The 22,450-nt window shown below is 44.3% G+C and overlaps 1 protein-coding gene across 1 annotated transcript in view; it reads right to left on the bottom strand.

Moving 5' to 3' along the window:
• Positions 1–22,450, bottom strand: part of LOC139552306 (zinc finger protein 618-like) — a 47,769-nt gene that overhangs the window by 10,842 nt on the left and 14,477 nt on the right. Inside the window, exons 4-12 of the mRNA XM_071363920.1 lie at positions 22,261–22,305; positions 10,756–10,845; positions 10,089–10,172; positions 9,065–9,154; positions 8,811–8,906; positions 7,839–7,916; positions 7,109–7,153; positions 6,276–6,353; positions 763–933 (exon numbers count right to left, since the gene is read on the bottom strand). Of these exons, the coding sequence (XP_071220021.1) occupies positions 763–933; positions 6,276–6,353; positions 7,109–7,153; positions 7,839–7,916; positions 8,811–8,906; positions 9,065–9,154; positions 10,089–10,172; positions 10,756–10,845; positions 22,261–22,305 (777 nt within the window). The remainder of the gene's footprint in view (positions 1–762; positions 934–6,275; positions 6,354–7,108; positions 7,154–7,838; positions 7,917–8,810; positions 8,907–9,064; positions 9,155–10,088; positions 10,173–10,755; positions 10,846–22,260; positions 22,306–22,450) is intronic.

The raw sequence follows: 22,450 nt of genomic DNA, 5'->3' as shown, positions 1-22,450 counted from the left end.
TGTCTCTATCATAATCCATTCAAAAGGTTATTGGAGATTTGGCCAAAATGAAGGTGACTAAATCAATGGAGACCAGAGAAAAAAAGTGGTCATTAATCAGGATTATGCCAGCTAGGCTGGATGCTGTGCGAGAATGCTAACTGACAGGCTAACTGATAGGCTAACCATAGAACACGTCATCTTTCTTCTGGAATCCGGAGGACATAAAACAATAGAGGTAAGATGGATATTGATTTTGAGACGTCATGCATTTTCATATTTTAGTATACGCTTTTCATATTAAATTCCTGTTCAGAAGATTTCTCACAAAAATAAGCGTATCTCTGACATGTCAACGGAGCACCGAGCATACTGCAAGCTTTTTACTTGCAAAGCCTTTTACATTTAATTTAGATTGTGTCATACTAAATTTGATTTTTGCGACCTGCAGAACCAACTTTGCAGACTACCACCACAACATGTAAAATCCGAAGATGTTTCTGCAAAAAAATGGCACCGCTCTGTCAACAGAGCTTGGTGCTTATCATCGGATCTATTAGGTTACGAAATACGACTTTTTGGATATAAATGTTTATATACACGTTAGAGAAAGAACCCACTGAACAATTCAGAACATGAAGAATCCTGTTCTGGTAAAATGTATTTTATAACACAAGTGAAATTTCATCACCATAGCACGTTTTCAAGAGTGGGTGGAAACCCTGTTTATTCATAGGCAGCATGACTATAACAGCGATATTGAATGATTCGTAGCCTACTCACGGTTGATGGAGTGGTTTCTCTGTGCAGCCTGGGATTGAGCCTGTATCTGGAATTGAACTATTTGAGCTTGGGCCTGATGCTGGGTCTGGGGGGACCTCCATAACTGGTCCTGTGAGGCTGGGCCCGGTGATGTCTTTGGAGACTCCCCTTTGGTATGCTTTTCATTATCCGCTGAGGGGAAACAGACAGATAGAAGGTCGGTTAACTGTTATGCTAGTGTTACAGTATCTAACCGCTACAAGCTACCGAGGGATAGCTAAAGGCTAATAGCTAAAGTGTTTGTAATTGGTTAATTGTTATAGGGCCATATACACTGAACCAAAATGTAAACGCAACATGTAAAGTGTTGGTCCCATGTTTCATGAGCTGAAATAAAAAATAACAGAAATGTTTCATATGCACAAAAACCTTATTCCTCTCAAATTTTGTGCACACATTTGTTAACATCCCTTATAGTGAGTATTTCTCCTTTGCCAAGATAATTCATCCACCTGACAGGTGTAGCATATCAAGAATCTGATTAAACAGCATGATCATTACACAGGTACACAGGTGCACTGTGCGCTGAGGACAATATTGGCCATTTTAAAATGAGCAGTTTTGTCACAACACAATGCCACAGATATCTCAAATTTTGAGGGAGCGGGCAATTGGCATGCTGACTGCAGGAATGTCCACCAGAGCTGTTTTATTTATTTCACCTTTATTTAACCAGGTAGGCTAGTTGACAACAAGTCCTCATTTGCAACTGCGACCTTGCCAAGATAAAGCATAGCAATTCGTCACATACAACAACACAGTTACACATGGAATAAACAAAACATACAGCCAATAATACAGTAAAACAAAAGAAAACGTCTATATCAGTGAGTGCAAATGAGGTAAGTTAATTAAGGCAATAAATAGACCATGGTGGCAAAGTAATTACAATATAGCTATTAAACACTGGAATGGTAGATGTGCAGAAGATGAATGTGCAAGTAGAGATACTGGGGTGCAAAGGAGCAAGATGAATAAATAAGTATGTATGGGTATGAGGTAGGTAGATAGATGGGCTGTTTACAGATGGGCTATGTACAGGTGCAGTGATCTGTGAGCTGCTCTGACAGCTGGTGCTTAAAGCTAGTAAGGGAGATATGAGTCTCCAGCTTCAGAGATTTTTACAGTTCGTTCCAGTCATTGGCAGCAGAGAACTGGAAGGAAAGACGACCAAAGGAGGAATTGGCTTTGGGGGTGACCATTGAGATATACCTGCTGGAGCACGTGCTACGAGTGGGTGCTGCTATGGTGACCAGTGAGCTGAGATAAGGTGGGGCTTTACCTAGCAGAGACTTGTAGATAACCTGTAGCCAGTGGGTTTGGCGACGAGTATGAAGCGAGGGCCAACCAACGAGAGCGTACAGGTCGCAATGGTGGGTAGTGTATGGGGCTTTGGTGACAAAACGGATGGCACTGTGATAGACTGCATCCAGTTTGCTGAGTAGTGTTGGAGGCTATTTTATAGATGACATCACCGAAGTCGAGGATCGGTAGGATGGTCAGTTTTACGAGGGTATGTTTGGCATCATGAGTGAAGGATGCTTTGTTACAATATAGCCTATTCTAGATTTAATTTTGTATTGGAGAAGCTTAATGTGAGTCTGGAAGGAGAGTTTACAGTCTAACCAGACACCCAGGTATTTGTAGTTGTCCACGTATTCTAAGTCAGAGCCGTCCAGAGTAGTGATGCTGGACGGGTGAGCAGGAGCGGGCAGTGATCGATTGAATAGCATGCATTTAGTTTTACTTGCATTTAAGAGAAGTTGGAGGCCACGGAAGGAGAGTTGTATGGCATTGAAGCTTGTCTGGAGGTTAGTTAACACAGTGTCCAAAGAGGGGCCAGAAGTATACAGAATGGTGTCGTCTGCGTAGAGGTGGATCAGAGAATCACCAGCAGCAAGAGCAACATCATTGACGTATACAGAGAAGAGAGTCGGCCCGAGATTTGAACCCTGTGGCACACCCATAGAGACTGCCAGAGGTCCGGACAACAGGCCCTCCGATTTGACACACTGAACTCTATCAGAGAAGTAGTTGGTAAACCAGGCAAGGCAATCATTTGAGAAACCAAGGCTGTCGAGTCTGCCAATAAGAATGTGGTGATTGACAGAGTCGAAAGCCTTGGCCAGGTCGATGAATACGGCTGCACAGTAATGTCTCTTATCGATGGCGGTTATGATGTCGTTTAGGACCTTGAGTGTGGCTGAGGTGCACTCATGACCAGCTCTGAAACCAGATTGCATAGCGGAGAAGGTACGGTGGGATTCGAAATGGTCAGTAATCTGTTTGTTAACTTGGCTTTCGAAGACCTTAGAAAGACAGGGTAGGATAGATATAGGTCTGTAGCAGTTTGGGTCTAGAGTGTCACCCCCTTTGAAGAGGGGGATGACCGCGGCAGCTTTCCAATCTTTGGGAATCTCAGACGATATGAAAGAGAGGTTGAACAGGCTAGTAATAGGGGTTGCAACAATTTCGGCAGATCATTTTAGAAAGATAGGGTCCTGATTGTCTAGCCCGGCTGATTTGTATGGGTCCAGATTTTGCAGCTCTTTCAGAACATCAGCTATCTGGATTTGGGTGAAGGAGAAATGGTGGGGGCGTTGGCAGGTTGCTGTGGAGGGTGCAGGGCTGTTGACCGGGGTAGGGGTAGCCAGGTGGAAAGCATGGCCAGCCGTAGAGAAATGCTTATTTAAATTCGCAATTATAGTGGATTTATCGGTGGTAACAGTGTTTCCTAGCCTCAGAGCAGTGGGCATCTGGGAGGAGGTGCTCTTATTCTCCATGGACTTAACAGTGTCCCAGAACTTTTTTGAGTTAGTACTACAGGATGCACATTTGTTTGAAAAAGCTAGCCTTAGCTTTTCTAACTGCCTGTGTATATTTGTTCCTAACTTCCCTGAGAAGTTGCATATCACAGGGGCTATTCAATGCTAATGCAGAACGCCACCGGATGTTTTTGTGCTGGTCAAGGGCAGACAGGTCTGGAGTGAACCAAGGACTATATCTATTCCTAGTTCTACATTTTTTGAGTGGGGCATGCTTATTTAAGATGGTGAGGAAGGCACTTTTAAAGAATAGCCAGGCATCATCTACTGACGGGATGAGGTCAATGTCATTCCAGGATACCCCGGCCAGGTCGATTAGAAAGGCCTGCTCGCAGAAGTGTTTTAGGGAGCGTTTGACAGTGATGAGGGGTGGTCGTACGGTACGGATGCAGGCAATGAGGCAGTGATCGCTGAGATCTTGATTGAAAACAGCAGAGGTGTATTTGGAGGGCGAGTTAGTTAGGATGACATCTATGAGGGTGCCCGTGTTTACGGATTTGGGGTTGTACCTGGTAGGTTCATTGATAATTTGTGTGAGATTGAGGGCATCAAGCTTAGATTGTAGGATGGCCGGGGTGTTAAGCATGTCCCAGTTTAGGTCACCTAGTAGCACGAGCTCAGAAGATAGATGGGGGGCAATCAATTCACATATGGTATTGAGGGCACAGCTGGGGGCAGAGGGAGGTCTATAGCAAGCGGCAACAGTGAGAGACTTGTTTCTGGAAAGGTCAATTTTTAGAAGAAGAAGCTCGAATTGTTTGGGTACAGACTTGGATAGTAATACAGAACTCTGCAGGCTATCTTTGCAGTAAATTGCAACACCGCCCCCTTTGGCAGTTCTATCTTGTCGGAAAATGTTATAGTTAGCGATGGAGATTTCAGGGTTTTTGGTGGTTTTCCTAAGCCAGGATTCAGACACGGCTAAGACATCCGGGTTGGCAGAGTGTGCTAAAGCAGTGAGTAAAACAAACTTAGGGAGTAGGCTTCTAATGTTAACATGCATGAAACCAAGGCTTTTACGGTTACAGAAGTCAACAAATGAGAGCACCTGGGGAGTGGGAGTGGAGCTAGGCACTGCAGGACCTGGATTCACCTCTACAACACCAGAGGAACAGAGGAGGAGTAGGATAAGGGTACGGCTAAAGGCTATACGAACTGGCCGTCTAGCACGTTCGGAACAGAGAGTAAAAGGAACATGTTTCTGGGCACGATAGCATAGATTCAAGGCATAGTGTACAGACAAAGGTAAGGTAGGATGTGAGTACATTGGAGGTAAACCTAGGCATTGAGTAATGATGAGAGAGATATAGTCTCTAGAGACGTTTAAACCAGGTGATGTCATTGCATATGTAGGAGGTGGAACAACATGGTTGGTTAAGGCATATTGAGCAGGGCTAGAGGCTCTACAGTGAAATAAGACAGTAATCACTAACCAGGACAGTAATGGACGAGGCATATTGATATTAGAGAGAGGCATGCGTAGCCAAGTGAACATATGGGTCCAGTGAGTGGTTGGGCTGACTGGGGAAACGGCGATTCAGACAGTTAGCAGGCCGATGCTAACAAGCTAACAGTTAGTAGGCCGGTGCTAAACAAGCTAGCAGTTAGCAGACCGGGGCTGGCAAGCTAGCAGTTAGCAGACCGGGTTAGCAAGCAAGCAGTTGGCAGACCGAGGCTAGCAGTTAGCAGACCACGGCAGGCAAGCTAACAGTTAGCAGACCGGGGCAAGCAAGCTAGCAGTTAACAGACCGGTGCTAGCAAGTTAGCCTTTGGGGGACGTCGCGATGGGGGTAAGTCTGTTTTTGCCTCTTCGTGCGGTGACGTCGATAGACTAGTCGTGGATTTTGTTGACAGAAAAGTGAATGTTACTTTTTCTACCATAAGCTGCCTCCAATGTCGTTTTAGAGAATTTGGCAGTACGTCCAACCGGCCTCACAACCGCAGACCACGTGTAACCACGCCAGCCCAGGACCTCCACATCCAGCTTCTTCAACTGCGGGATTGTCTGAGGGGGTGCTGAGGAGTATTTCTGTCTGTAATAAAGCCCTTTTGTGGTAAAAACTCTTTCGGATTGGCTGGGCCTGGCTTCCCAGTGGGTGGGCCTGGCTGCCAAATGGGTGGGCCTATGCCGTCCAAGTCCCACCCATGGATTAAGGCCTAATGAATTTATTTCAGTTGACTGATGACCTTTAATGAACTGCAGCTTATACTTCCAGAGGGTTAGCTAAAAGCTGAGGGTTAGCTAGTGGCTAACAGTTAGATGGGGTTGGTAAACAACCAGTAATTAACCAAAAGAGTAGGTACACATAAAACTACAGGGGTGACAATGGTCATAACACAAATAAAGTGCATAATAAATGTAATATGTAAAACATTTGATGTGTGATATATATCTTAACCTAAGGGTGTGATATACAGCAGCTGTTTGTGTCAAGATATTAACTATTCCAAAATGAAGGTGTAGTTTGAAAGAATATCAAAGTACTTTAAGAATCCAAAGTATCACGCCATTAACAAGCTTAGAATTCAACTTCAACTTGGACTGAGACCAACTTGATCAGCTGAAAGCTTGCCTCCCAGCCATTTGACGACTACACTCCATGAGTAGAGCCAGTCGGGTATATCTCCCTCTAGGTGCAGGTAACTCACCAGCGTGGGACTGCATGTGCTCCAGCAGGTTGTTGTAGAACTGGAACGGGATGCCACAGGCGCCACATGTGTAGGGTTCTAGAAACACAAGGCCCAGAATAAGGGTTCCCGTAGCATAAGAAAGAGCACATCCACTGTAGACCTGTCCAGTCTATTCCCAGAGCGTCGCTAGATCTAGGTCACTGCCTGCAAGTTTAATTTTACCGCATATAAAAATACAGGAACATGTTCAACCTACTTAATTTAATATCTATGTATGCCATTTAAGAGTGATTGAGTCTTCCTACCAAGTGACATTGTCTCTGCCACTGTCGCTTTGTCTTTGGGGTTCTAGCGGCATTAGGTCCTGATTGTTGTGAAGCACTTTGTGGCTAATTTATTTGGTTAAAGATGTAGATAAAACTTCATTTGATTGCATAGGTTTTTCATGACAGTTTCCCACCTGGCTTGTCAACTGTAACAGGTTATTGCTGAAGGGCACAGAATCATTATGTCTCAGCGGGGTAAAGTATGGGTCAGCAAAAAAGTCCCTCATCTCATGTCATGACAACACTTAAAACAGTAATACAACACCTAGTCTCTTCCATTCGCCATGGATTAACCTGCCTAAATTCAACCCTTTACATCAAGTACTACAGGGTCACAAACACTGCCTAAATGGAGGTGCAAGTGTGACAAGCCCAAATGAACAGGGCAAAATGACAAGTGAGTAGGAAAATATCACTGGCAGCAGCTGTTTCTCATTATGGTCAAAATAAACAAAATGGAGAGGGTGAAATGGTCCCATTTGTTTGTGTTTGCAGGGAGGCAGGTAGAGAGAGGAGTGGACTCACTCTGTGACGCAGGGAACGAACCGGTCACCAGGGGGCTTGGAGTACCTGAGTGAGAGGAAGTGAGTGACATCAGACTCAGACTTTTTCAGATAAAATTCCCTACCCTTTCAGAGTGTGCACTTGCTCTTCTCCCATTGTGGATTTAAAAGCATTCGATTGATGTAGGCATTGGCTAGACTGAGGATGTTTCCACTACATTTCCTAGACCAATCCATTATTTTTGAATCCACAAGGGGGAGCAAACGAGTGTATACTTCAGGAAGCAGGGTAGAGAATCAGACTACGGCCTTGATTTGAATGTGGTTATATGCTTGGACTCTAAGCCAATGTTTCCCAACCCTGGTCCTCAAGTACCCCCAACAGTACACAGTTTCGTTGTAGCCCTTGACAAACACAACTCTTTCAACTCATTGAGGGTTTGATGATTCGTTGACAAGTTGAATCAGGTGTGCATGTCCAGAGTTATAATAAAAATGTGTACTGTTGGGGGTACTCGAGGACATGGGTTGGGAAACACTGCACTAAGCCACCAACACTCACATTTCTGCCTGATTCACTCTCCATCTACCTCCATGTTCTACCCAGGTCTCAGTAAGAACACATTGTCTCCCTATGTATTGACATTCACACCTAATGATTGGGAGAGTTACCCAACTGAAAATGCACTGTGCAGAGAGACATTCACAAAATGCACAAGTATACAGCTAATGAGAAGCGCCTCAGTGCTCACCGCTTGAGTTCTGGGAACTGTTGGTGTCCACCAAGCTGGACTGGGTTTTGCTCTCTATTTTCCGACTGAAGGGACTGTCTGTAGAATATATCAAATCAAATTGTATTAGTCACATGCTTGGTAAACAACTGGTGTAGACTAACAGTTAAATGCTTACGGGCCCTTCCCAACAATGCAGAGAGAAATAAAATAAGAGAAATAATAGAAAAGTAACACACTAAATAAAAAAGTATGAATAAATACAATGTTTTAACTGACAAGACCCAAAGAAAACCCATTGCGCTCTCCAAAAAGGTTTCTTACTTGGTGTGTAAAAACAGTCCAGATACACACAAAAAAAACAACGTTATTTTTGAGTGTAGACCTCTGACATGGGTGAAAAACAGGTGCCTACATAACGTATCATACAATAATGGTGGATAATGATGCAATATCTGCTTTCTGAAGCCCATACAATTCTGATCCAGTGAAATGACCATCATGGATACTGCATATTGAGTGTCACCTTTGGATGATTCATCGCTTTTTCTTCACCGAATTCAATAAAAAAAAGGAATATTCACCCATAGCATTTGCATAGGAGTCCTACTACTCCTGTCCACCCTCTCTTTTGACCCATTATTCTGTGCTAGAGGAGTGGGTCAAGCTTTAAATAGCTCTGCATAGACAGACTGCTCAGTGGAGACAGAGGAACTGATCAGGTGAGAGATATGACAGAAAAGACGAGCGAGGGAGTGCTTCGGATCACAGCAGAGAAAGTTGAGACAAAAAGATTTGCGGTAGGAGATTGTAGCCTTGCTTTACAGTGATATCAAATGTTACTTAACGACAGTTAGGGTTTGAACCTGCCCACTTCATTAAAAACTCTCTGGTCTATTTTAAGGTCTAAAAGTTTACATCTTTAAGTGGTTTAGGACACCTTCTTTGGTTGTCACTCTATATACATTCACATCCTAGCTCAGTTGTCCATACCGGTTTCTAATTTAGTGGCACTGTACTTGCTGACGTCCATGTTTCCACCCACACTTCCACGTGACCGAGGCGACTTCATATTATCGAAGGACCAATCTGTGGGTAGAGAGTTGTGTCAGTACCATCAAATAAATAAGTGGTAACTTATCTACCTACTTTAACTGAACTGATGACCTAACACAGGTGACGGGAGTTTGGGAGGTTAGACTACAACAGATGACTAGTCCCTTCCGTAGACCTGTGTGATTACTTACTCGTTGGTTGGTGAAGAGCCACATGTTCCTGGTATGGGTTGAAGTACTTGTACTGCTTCCCACAGAACTCACACACATAGCTCCCAGTTTCTGTGGAAGAAAATGACAAAAGAAGTTAATCAAAATATCACATTACTTGCATTCAATAAAAATAACTTCCTGTAATGATAGAAGAACAACACGAGTAGCATCCTTGGTGGTTCCCTGAAATGGTTTCCTTCATTTTCAGTACTGGGGAAATTGAGACTGAATTATTCCCCAAATCTAATCATATTGTATTACGCTCATAATGGGATATAATCTACTAATACCTATCCTCAGAGCCAAATACATTGCATCAATGAGGTAAGGCGCTAAATGCTAAAACGAATAACATTGCCTTAACACACTGCAAAAGGATGGATTTCAGATACATAATCAACCACTTTGCAGTATACACTGACTGTACAAAACACAGATCATAGACTGAAAGCTATGATCACTTATTGATGTCACCTGTTAAATCCACTTCAAATCAGTGTAGATGAAGGGGAGGAGACAGGTTAAAGAAGAATTTGTAGGCCTCGAGACAATTGAGACATAGAAGGTGTATGTGTGCCATTCAGAGGGTGAATGGGCAAGACAAAAGTGCCTTTAAACAGGGTATGGTAGTATGTGCCAGGTGCACCGGTTTGAGTGTGTCAAGAACTGCAACGCTGCTTGGTTTTTCTCACGCAACAGTTTTCCTTTCCATGTGAATCAAGAATGGTCCACCACCCAAAGGACATCCAGCCAACTTGACACGAATGTGGGAAGCATTAAAGTCAACATGTACCAGCATCCCTGTGGAACACTTGACACCTTGTAGTCCATGCCCCCCGACTAATTGAGGCTGTTCTGAGGGTAAAAGGGGGTGCAACTCAATATTAGGAAGGTGTTCCTAATGTTTTGTACACTCAGTGTATATCTCACACAGTATGGTGTGCCCAATAGCAAAACCCAAATCTGCCAAGCAACAGCAGACCAGCATGCAGCGCAGCCTTACTTGGACCCATTTTCTGGAATGGTTCCACTGGCGGCTCCTCCTTGAGGTCTTCCACGGGTCCTAGAACCACCTGCTCATATGGGTCTGGGGGGAGAGGGGGAGACCGAGAGCGATATGGAGGAAGGGGTCAAGTTAATTCACACAGGGTACTTTCTTTAGAGCAGCAGTAGCCGTGGAAGTGAAGGTTCAATCAAATTGCTTAAGAGCTACAATTACATTACTCTTACAAATATCAGCCCTGTGACTGGCTAGTTTCCTGTTTTAAGCATTTGAGATCTTCCTTTTACTAGGGACTTTACATGCTCAACTTCCAAGGAATGAATTCTAACAAAACCACAAACTTTTCTGGAACTGCAAGTCAAGTCAACATTGCCACTGAGATAGAACAAGTTCCCATTTAACATCAAAAAGAAAGGAGGACCAAGGCACTCTTCATATAATTAATTAAAAGGCCTTTATTAGTATGGCATGCTCAATAGAAACAAAGTTTTTACTAAAAACCGACGCATTTCGGCTGCATGGCCTTCGTCAGGGAGTACAAAAAAAAATAAAAAATAATAGTTCCCATTTGAGTTCAAAAACAGACACGGAATAGAAAGGCCTAGTAGGAACAAAATCATGGAAAGTAAAAGGAGGAGAAGAGAGGGTAGGTAGGTAAGTCCATTACCGTCAACAGCATGCAGGTCACGATGCTCCTGGAAGCAGCTGTAGTACTTGTATTTCTTCCCGCAGATGTCACAAGAGTAGCGGAAGCTATCTGCGGCACACACAATGACGTCACAACCCACTGGTCACTGCCTAGCTCACAGCAGTCATTTCTTTCACTTCTCAATAAGGTATAACAACAGTGAATGTTTTTTTTGTGTTGTTGGTCCGTCGACTCTGCTGCAGTGCAGTGTGGGATATTCCATGTACAGGAAGAAGGTTGTTTTTGAGATGTGACCTATTCTCTTACTGGGAGAATTATCAAGGTGGTGTTGTGAAGAGAATGGTGCAGGTCGAAAACATATGGTTTGTAGCTACAGTGCCTTCAGAAAGTATTCACACCCTTGACTTTTTCCACATTTTGTTGCCTTACAGCCTGACTTTAAAATAGATTAAAATGCGATTTTGTCTTCACTGGCCTACACACAATACTCCATAATGTCAAAGTGGAATAGTGTTTTTAGACATTTTTTACAAAATAATAAAACATTTTAAAGCCGAAATGTCTTGAGTCAATAAGTATTACACTCCTTTGTTATGGCTAGCCTAAATGAGTATAAATGTGCTTAACAATTCACATAATAAGTTGCATGGACTCACTGTGTGTGCATTAAGTGTTTAACACGATATCTGAATGACTACCTCATCTCTGTATCCCACACATACAGATAATTCTAAGGTCCCTCAGTCGAGTAGTGAATTTCAAACAGATTCAACCACAAAAAAACAGGGAGGTTTTCCAATGACAAAGAAGGGCACCTATTGGTAGATCGGTATAAAAACAAAGCAGCAGACATTGAATATTCCTTTTAACTTGAAGTTATTAATTACACTTTGGATGGTGTATCAATACACCCAGACGCTAGAAAAGATACAGGAGTCCTTCCTAAATCAGTTGTCGGAGAGGTGAAAACCACTCAGGGATTTAACCATGAGGCCAATGGTGACTTAAACAGTTATAGAGTAACGGCTGTGATTGGAAAATATTAGGATGGATCAACAGCATTGTAGTTACTCCACAATACTAACCTAACTGACACAGTGAAGGAAGCCTGTAAAGAACACAAATATTTCTAAACATGCATCCGGTTTGCATTAAGGCACTAAAGTAAAACTACCAAAAATATGGCAAAGAAATTAACTTTATGTCCTGAATACAAAGCGTTGTGTTGTGTTTGCCACAAACATATCACTGAGGACAACTCTTCATATTGTTGGAAACGGACTAATTGATTTGAGCACGTTTTACTATGTTTAAAATTATATAAGTGGTCTAGAAGTAGTGATTACAGTGTTATGGGGCGGCACGTAGCCTAGTGGTTAGAGCATTGGTCCGATCGAATCCCTGAGCTGACAAGGTAGAAATCTGTCGTTCTGCCCCTGAACAAGGCAGTTAACCCGGTAGGCCGTCATTGTAAATAAGAATTTGTTTTTAACTGACTTGCGTAGTTAAATAAATGGTTAAATTATTTGTTTTAAATATGGGTTAGCGAGAATGATCTACATTGAACAAAAATATGAAATGCAACAATTTCAAAGATTTTTACTCAGTTACTCAGTTGATAAGGAAATCAGTAAATTGAAATGAATTCATTAGGCTCTAATCTATGGATTTCACGACTGGGAAAACAGATATGCTTCTGCTGGACAAAGATACCTTAAAAAAAAAAAGTAGGAGAGTGGATCAGAAAACCAGTAAGTATCTCGTGTGACCACCATTTGCCTCAAGCAGCGTGACATCTCCTTCGCTTAGAGTTGACCACGCTGTTGATTGTGGCCTGTGGAATGTTGTCCCACTCCTCTTCAATGGCTGAGTGGAGTATCAGCCATTAACTGGAACACGCTGTCATACACATCAATCCAGAGCATCCCAAAAATGCTTAATGGATGACATGTTTGGTGCGTATGCAGGCCATGGAAGAACTGGGACATTTACAGCTTCCAGGAATTGTGTACAGATCCTTGCGTGCATTATCATGTTGAAACATGAGGTGATGGATGAATGGCACGACAATGGGCCTCAGGATCTCGTCAAGGTATCTCTGTGCATTCAATTGCCATCAATAAAATGCAATTGTGTTCATTGTCCGTAGCTCATGCCTGCCACCGCCACGGGAAACTCTGTTCACAACATTCACATCAAACTGCTCGCCCACACCACGCCACACACACTGTCTGACAGCTGCCTGGTACAGTTGAAACCGGGGTTCATCCGTGAAGAGCACGCTTCTCCAATAAGCCAGTGGCCATCGAAGGTGAGCATTTGCCCACCGAAGTCGGTTAAGACCCTGGTGAGGACGACAAGCATGCAGATGAGCTTCCCAGAGACGGTTTCTGACAGTTTGTGCAGAAATTCTTCGGTTGTGCAAACTAGGCTTGTCCCCAACTTGCATTGTTCTTTCAACTAATCATTTGGTAGAAATTTTTATTGTGTATTTTTCCCCTATATAGACACACCCTATGTGTTTTAATAAAATCAACTACATGTAGGCTACTGAGCTTGTCTGATGCGTCAAGCACATGTTGATGAAATAATTAGACCCAAATGACATGAGGGTGCCAGAGATCAAGATAGCCTAACCAGAATGGGAGAAAAAAAAACACACAAAAAACATGTCCCCGACCCTCTTCCTCTCGCTGCTGCTGGCCTTCGCAGATTCTGTGGTTACGCTACTAAAAAGCTACACCAGGGGTCAGCAACCTTTTTTTCTTCTTCTTCCATGATATCATGGCGGTCCTTCTCCTCTTCCATGATATCATGGCGTTCCTTCTCTTCCATGATATCATGGCGGTCCTTCTCCTCTTCCATGATATCATGGCGGTCCTTCTCCTCTTCCATGATATCATGGCGGTCCTTCTCCTCTTCCATGATACATGGCGTTCCTTCTCTTCCATGATATCATGGCGGTCCTTCTCCTCTTCCATGATATCATGGCGGTCCTTCTCCTCTTCCATGATATCATGGCGGTCCTTCTCTTCCATGATATCATGGCGGTCCTTCTCCTCTTCCATGATATCATGGCGGTCCTTCTCCTCTTCCATGATATCATGGCGGTCCTTCTCCTCTTCCATGATATCATGGCGGTCCTTCTCCTCTTCCATGATATCATGGCGGTCCTTCTCTTCTTCCATGATATCATGGCGGTCCTTCTCTTCTTCCATGATATCATGGCGGTCCTTCTCCTCTTCCATGATATCATGGCGGTCCTTCTCCTCTTCCATGATATCATGGCGGTCCTTCTCCTCTTCCATGATATCATGGCGGTCCTTCTCCTCTTCCATGATATCATGGCGGTCCTTCTCCTCTTCCATGATATCATGGCGGTCCTTCTCCTCTTCCATGATATCATGGCGGTCCTTCTCCTCTTCCATGATATCATGGCGGTCCTTCTCCTCTTCCATGATATCATGGCGGTCCTTCTCCTCTTCCATGATATCATGGCGGTCCTTCTCCTCTTCCATGATATCATGGCGGTCCTTCTCCTCTTCCATGATATCATGGCGGTCCTTCTCCTCTTCCATGATATCATGGCGGTCCTTCTCCTCTTCCATGATATCATGGCGGTCCTTCTCCTCTTCCATGATATCATGGCGGTCCTTCTCCTCTTCCATGATATCATGGCGGTCCTTCTCCTCTTCCATGATATCATGGCGGTCCTTCTCCTCTTCCATGATATCATGGCGGTCCTTCTCCTCTTCCATGATATCATGGCGGTCCTTCTCCTCTTCCATGATATCATGGCGGTCCTTCTCCTCTTCCATGATATCATGGCGGTCCTTCTCCTCTTCCATGATATCATGGCGGTCCTTCTCTTCTTCCATGATATCATGGCGGTCCTTCTCCTCTTCCATGATATCATGGCGGTCCTTCTCCTCTTCCATGATATCATGGCGGTCCTTCTCCTCTTCCATGATATCATGGCGGTCCTTCTCCTCTTCCATGACATCATGGCGGTCCTTCTCCTCTTCCATGATATCCGTTAAACAATCGTTTAAGTGCATGCCACCACCTACTGTTCTGGAATGCCAATTCTGTACTACCATGGAAATAAAAACCAAATCAATTTCTACTACTTATACCACACCCTCCCCAACCCCCCATACCCCATTACATTCTATCTATATCATGCTGAAACACTCCACCCTTAGGATTGTTCAGCATGTCAACAACCATTTCAACAGTAACATCTGTTAGCCACAATATCTCTTTTGCCATCTCCACAATAACCTTAAAATTAAAACAGCAGCAGTAAAATAACAAGCCAATGTGCGGGGGCACTGGTTAGTTGAGGTAAGTAGAGTTAAAGTGACAATGCAAAGATTATAAACAGGGAGCAGCAGCAGCGTAAAAGACGGGTCTGGGCAGCTGTTCAGGAGTCTATTGACTTGGCGCTCCGGTAACGCTTGCCGTGCGGTAGCAGAGAGAACAGTCTATGACTACGGTGGCTGGAGTCTGACAATTTTTAGGGCCTTCCTCTGACGCCATCTGATATAAAGGTCCTGGATGGCAGGAAGCTTGGCCCCAGTGATGTACTGGACCGTACACACTACCCTCTGTAGTGCCTTGCGGTGGGAAGCCGAGCAGTTGCCATACCAGGCAAAGATGCAACCAGTCAGGATGCTCTCGATGGTGTAGCTGTTGAACCTTTTGAGGATCTGAGCAACCATGCCAAATCTTTTCAGTCTCCGGAGGGGGGAATAGGTTTTGTCGTGCCCGCTTCATGACTGTCATGGTGTGCTTGGACCATGTTAGTTTGCTGGTGATGTGGACACCAAGGAACTTGAAGCTCTCAACCTGCTCCACTGCAGCCCCCTCGAAGAGAATGGGGGCGTGCTCGGTCCTCTTTTCCTTGTAGTCCACAATCATCTCCTTTGTCTTGACCACGTTGAGGGAGAGGTTGTTGTTGTCCTGGCACCACACGGACAGGTCTCTGACCTCCTCCCTATAGGCTGGGTCGTTGTTGTCGGTGATCAGGCCTACCACTGTTGTGTCATCGGCAAATTTAACGATGGTGTTGGAGTCATGCCTGGCCTTGCAGTCATGAGTGAACAGGGAGTACAAGAGGGAGCTGAGCACGCACCCATGAGGGGCCCCAGTGTCGAGGATCAGAATGGCGGGTGTGTTGTTACCTACCCTTACCACCTGGGGGCGGCCCGTCAGGAATTCCAGGATGCAGTTGCAGAGGGAGGTGTTTAGTCCCAGGGTCCTTAGCTTATTGATGAGCTTTGAGGGCACTATGGTGTTGAACGCTGAGCTGTAGTCAATGAATAGCATTCTCACATAGGTGTTCCTTCTGTCCAGGTGGGAAAGGGCAGTGTGGAGTACAATAGAGATCGCATCATCTGTGGATCTGTTGGGGCGGTATGCATATTGGAGTCGGTCTAGGGTTTCTGGGATGATGGTGTTGATGTGAGCCACGGCCAGCCTTTCAAAGCACTTCATGGCTACAGACGTGAGTGCTATGGGTCGGTAGTCATTTAGGCAGGTTACCTGCAGGCACTATGGTGGTCTGCTTAAAACATGTTGCTATTACAGACTCGGACAGGGAGAGGTTGAAAATGTCAGTGAAGACATTTGCCAGTTGGTCAGTGCATGGTCGCAGTACATGGCCTGGTAATCCGTCTGCATATCCAGTTCATATCAGAGCAAAAACCAAGCAATGAGGTCGAAGGAATTGTTTGTAGAGCTCCGAAACAGCATTGTGTCGAGGCACAGACCTGGGGAAGGGTACCAAAACCTTTCTGCAGCATTGAAGGTCCAAGAACACAGTGACCTCCATCATTCTTAGAAATGGAAGAAGTTTGGAACCATCAATCCTAGAGCTGGCGGCCCGGCCAAACTGAGCAATCGGGGGAGAAGGGCCTTAGTCAGGGGGGTGACCAAGAACTCGATGGTCACTCTGACAGAGCTCCAGAGTTTCTCTGTCGAGATGGGAGAAGCTTCCAGAAGGACAACCATCTCTGCAGCACTCCACCAATCAGATCTTTATGGTAGAGTGACCGGATGGAAGCCACTCTTCTGTAAAAGGCACATGACAGCCTGCTTGGAGTTTGCCAAAAGGCAGCTAAAGGACTCTCAGACCATGAGGAACAAGATTTTCTGGTCTGATGAAACCAAGATTGAACTCTGGCCTGAAAGCGTCACGTCTGGAGGAAACCTGGCACTATCCCTACGGTGAAGCATGGTGGCAGCATCATGCTGTGGGCATGTTTTTCAGTGGCAGGGACTGGGAGACTAGTCAGGATAGAGGGAAAGAGGAACTGAGCTAAGTACAGAGAGATCCTTACAGACTCGAGGCTGTAATCGTTGCCGAAGGTTCTTCAACAAAGTCCTGAGTAAAGGGTCTGAATACTTATGTAAATGTCCTATCAGTTTTTCATTTTTAATACATTTGTCAACATTTCTAAAAACCTGTTGTTTTTAATACATTTTAGAATAAGGCTGTAACTTAACAAAATGTGAGAAAAAAAATATGAAGGTATCTGAATACTTTCCTAATGCACTGTTTCGCTAAACCTCTCTCTGCACCTGGCACCCACCAAATGCTGCACTATGCCCCCCTTCCCCCCACAATTACAACACAACCTTCACATTGCTCCCCTCCACATCTTTTCTTTCCTTTACATTGAGCAGCTACATGTCCCATTCTTTGGCATTTAAAAACACCTCAATGGGGATGGGACAAAATCTCTGACATTGAAACTAAGGAATCCTATCTGTACTTTCCCTGGCATAACCTTCTCAAACCTCAGCAGCACTGATAGGTCAAAGAAGTGAAAGCCTTCTTTCCTACTGATCGACCTTTTGGCCTCAATCACTCTTCCTCCCTTTACATTTCCTTTAATATCGTCTATGGACATAGATATTGGGACCCCGGTGATGACTCCTCTCAATCTAGCATAAGCACCAGGGACATGACGTTTCATCTTCTTCCCATTAAGCTTTTCTCTTGCCGAGCCTGGCTACCACAAAATATGAACAAAATCTACCATTTCCAATTAATGGAAATTAATCCAATACATCACTACTCTTGCTTCCTACCTTGGCCCTCTTTATGCTTTCTTTATTAGATGGTCCACTGTTTCTGTATTACGATCTCTTCTTCCTATGTCTTTCCACTACCGACCATACCGGTCCTTAACCCTCATCCTTCCGCTCCATACCATCAGAACTGACACCAATATTGGTCGCATTCCAGCACAGCTGTTGCTTCACCAACTTTTTCAGCACTACTCACCGCCATTTCCGACTCCTCCTAGACTCGTCTCTCTGGCCCTCTGCAACATTTTCCATTTGGAGTGCCAATTTATCTTACCATTTCTAACAATCTGTGTGCCAGTTATGATTTTTATATTCACATTTTCATGGAACAGTTTAATTTCATTTATAATAAAGTCTTCGTATATCAAAATTATTATCATGTGCTTATAAAAAAATCTAAAAGTAACTTCTATTGCCAACTATATGTGGAAATATCCCACAAAGCCAACAAATAAACATTTCAGCCTGCAGGGTAGAAAATATCCCATTAAAAATAAATATCCCATATATCACATTGGCTATGCATGGTCTGTCTGCAAGGAATTTGAAACATTGTATCAACTATTAACTTGGGCGGGCCTGAAGCTTGAGCTAGCAAACTTGCAACATTGTATAAAATAAGTGTCCCGGACAGACATACTGTAGCTGTACGCTATTTGCGCAAGGGATAAGTAGTAATCAGGTAGGCCTATTTTATGATGTTTCCACCGGATCAGAGCATGACATTTTGTCCCCCTTTAACACCGAGTGGTTATCGAAAGAGAGCTGGACAGATGTTTCAAATAGGCTACATTGAGGAACTAGTCAGGATAGAGGGAAAGATGTAAAAACAGACATAAGTTTAACATTATTAACAGAAATTACCATAACCAAACAAACACTGTAGACTAGAAATGGGAATTAACAGTAAATGTACTACTGGTGATACTGGTGTGCCATCCCCACAGCAGATTAGTCCACTGAGAGACAGGCGTGAATCAGACTGGCGTCTCGTGCCATAATATATATTTTAGACTGCTCGACTAAAAACAAATCTTTAGTCGAGTTTCTCCCATTCTACTCTGCAGATCCTCTCAAGCTCTGTCAGGTAGGATGGGGAGTGTCGCTGCACAGCTAAACTCAGCAAAAAAAGAAACGTCTTCTCACTGTCAACTGTGTTTATTTTCAGCAAACTTAACATGTGTAAATATTTGCATGACCATAACATGATTCAACAACAGACATAAACTGAACAAGTTTCACAACCATGTGACTAACAGAAATGGAATAATGTGTCCCTGAACAAAGGGGGGGGTGTCAAATCAAAGTAACAGTCAGTATCTAGTGTGGCCACCAGCTGCATTAGGTACTGCAGTGCATCTCCTCCTCATGGACTGCACCAGATTTGCCAGTTCTTGATGTGAGATGTTACCCCACTCTTCCACCAAGGCACCTGCAAGTTCCCTGACATTTCTGAGGGGAATAGACCTAGCCCTCACCCTCCGATCCAACAGGTCCCAGACGTGCTCAATGGGATTGAGGTCCGGGCTTTTTGGTGGCCATGGCAGCACACTGACAATCCTGTCTTGCAGGAAATCACGCACAGAACGAGCAGTGTTGTCATGCTGGAGAGTCATGTCAGAATGAGCCTGCAGGAAGGGTACCACATGAGGGAGGAGGATGTCTTCCCTGTAACACAGCATTGAAATTGCCTGCAATGACAACAAGCTAAGTCCGATGATGCTGTGACACACCGCCTCAGACCATAATGGACCGTGCACCTCCAAATTGATCCCACTCCAGAGTACAGGCCTCGGTGTGACGCTCATTCCTTCGATGATGAACGCGAATCCAAACATCACCCCTGGTGAGACAAAACGGCGACTCATCAGTGAAGAGCACTTTTTGCCAGTCCTGTCTGGTCCAGCGACGGTGGGTTTGTGCCCATAGACAATGTTGTTGCCGGTGATGTAAGGCAGGTCCTCACCAGACAACAGGCCTACAAGTCCTCAGTCCAGCATCTCTCAGCCCGTTGCGGACAGTCTGATCACTGATGGAGCGATTGTGCGTTCCTGGTGTAACTCGGGCAGTTGTTGCCATCCTGTACCTGTCCCGCAGGTGTGATGTTCGAATGTACCGATCTTGTGCAGGTGTTGTTACATGTGGTCTGCCACTGCGCGGACGATCAGCTGTCCGTCCTGTCTCCCTGTAGCGCTGTCTTAGGCATCTCACTGTACAGACATTGCAATTAATTGCCCTGGCCACATCTGTAGTCCTCCTCCTTGCAGCATGCCTAAGGCACGTTCACGCAGATGAGCAGGGACCCTGGGCATATTTCTTTTGGTGTTTTTCATAGTCAGTAGAAAGGCCTCTTTAGTGTCCTAAGTTTTCATAACTGTGACCTTAATTGCCTACCGTCTGTAAGCTGTTAGTGTCTTAATTAACGACCGTTCCACAGGTGCATGTTCATTAATTGTTTATGGTTCATTGAACAAGCATGGGAAACAGTGTTTAAACCCTTTACAATGAAGATCTGTGAAGTTATTTGGATTTTTACGAATTATCTTTGAAAGACAGGGTCCTGAAAAAGGGACGTTTCTTTTTTTGCTGAGTTTATTTTCAGGTCACTCCAGAGATGTTCGATCAGGTTCAAGTCTGGGATCTGGCTGGGCCACTCAAGAACATTCAGAGACTTGTCCCGAAGCCACTAGTGCATGGTCTTGGCTGTGTGCTTAAGGTCGTTGTCCTGCTGGAAGGTGAACCGTCACCCCAGTCTGAGGTCCTGAGTGCTCTGGAGGAGGTTTTCATCAAGGATCTCTGTACTTTGCTCCGTTCATCTTTCCCTCGATCCTGACAAGTCTCCCAGTCCCTGACCTGAAAAACATCCCCACAGCATGATGCTGCCACTGCCATGCTTCACTGTAGGGATGGTGCCAGGTTTCTCCAGACATGATGCTTGGTATTCAGGCCAAAGAGTTCAATCTTGGTTTCATCAGACCAAAGAATCTTGATTCTCAGAGTCAGAGTCCGTTAGGGGCCTTTTGGCAAACTCCAAGCGGGTTGTTATGTGCCTTTTACTGGCTTCCGTCTGGCCACTTTACCATAAAGGCCTGATTGGTGGAGTGCTGGAGAGAATGTTGTCCTTCTGAAAGGTTCTCCCATCTCCAGAGGAACTCTAGAGCTCTGCTGGGTTCTTGGTCACCTCCTTGACCAAGGCCCTTCTCCCCCGATTGCTCAGTTTGGCCTGTGCGGTCAGCTATAGGAAGAGTCTTGGTGGTTCCAAACTTCTTCCATTTAAGAATGATGGAGGCCACTGTGTTCTTGGGGACCTTCAAAGCTGCAGAAATGTTTTGGTAACCTTCCCTAGATCTGTTCCTCGACACAATCCTGTCTCGGAATTGTACCTTTGACCTCATGGCTTGGTTTTTACTCAGACCTACATTATATAGACATGTGTGTGCCTTTTCAAATCATGTGCAATAAATAGAATTTACCACAGGTGGACTCCAATCAAAGTTGTAGAAACATCTTAAGGATGATCAATCCTTAAAAAATTCAAGGGGTCTGAATACTTTCTGAATGCACTGTATTAGTGTTTGTTTGTTCACATTTTTCTTCCAAGTTTGTGTAGATCAACAACAAAATATTAATGGGGGGGGGGGTCTAAACTGACATATGGTATTGTTTTAAGATGTTCAAACTATTAATTATTTAGCTATTTGACTATGAACTTTAGGACCCCTTTAAGCATAAAAAATATATATTTATTAAAATATTGAATTTGGCCTTTACTACTATAGCCCAGGGAAACAAACAACACTACCTTCACACTTCCATAATATTTTTTAAATTGGTAGCGGTTACATTCAGATGAGTCCCGTGACACTTTTGGGAGACGTAAAGCAAAAAGGAGAACACCATCGTGTTCATGAAAATGTCCCCTTTCCACCGTGTGATCACATTAGTTTGTAGCCCAAGCGGTTCGGACGCTACAAACAGAAGTTCACAAATCAACTGTTTCGACTTCAGACGAGTCCCCTGACACTTGTGGGGGTCGTAGAGCAAAACAGAGACCACCATAGTGTTCGTGAAAGTCTCATATTTCGGTCAAACTGTTCAGACGCTACAGACGTTTTCGTGAGAAGACCGATTTTCTGGATGTCTTTCCAATACAAAACAACAGATATCTCTAGTTTAAAATGACGGATTTTTATGTGGATTTTTGTATTGTTACTTACACACTTAGTGTCGTCAATCGCCTCTAGGGGGTTGAATCCATTTTAATCCCACTTTGTAACAAAATGTGGAAAAGTTCAACTGGTGTGAACACTTTCTGAAGGCACTGTAGATGTGCGCCTGTGTATGCATGTACACACCTGTGTGTATGCTCATGTGTGAGCGCATGCGCGTTTGTGAATGCGTTTGCATACACATCCGTGTACTCACTGTTGGGAGCTGGTGGTGCACCCTCCCCTGGCATGCTGTCGGACTCTGCAGGGGGAAAGACAGAGACACATTCATAAGAGATCTGCTGTTGGCGTGGCGCCTACGCTTATAACAACAGCTTGACTCACTCGGATCTCAGACATTCGGCATCGCTCACATTAAAAATGATGGATGTCAGGAAGGAGAGGGG

The sequence above is a fragment of the Salvelinus alpinus genome, chromosome 24 (genome assembly GCF_045679555.1).
Source record: "Salvelinus alpinus chromosome 24, SLU_Salpinus.1, whole genome shotgun sequence".
NCBI classification, from domain to species: Eukaryota; Metazoa; Chordata; class Actinopteri; order Salmoniformes; family Salmonidae; genus Salvelinus; species Salvelinus alpinus.
The sequence above is the reverse complement of the archived record's forward strand: the minus strand, read 5'-3'. Positions and strand labels throughout refer to the sequence as shown.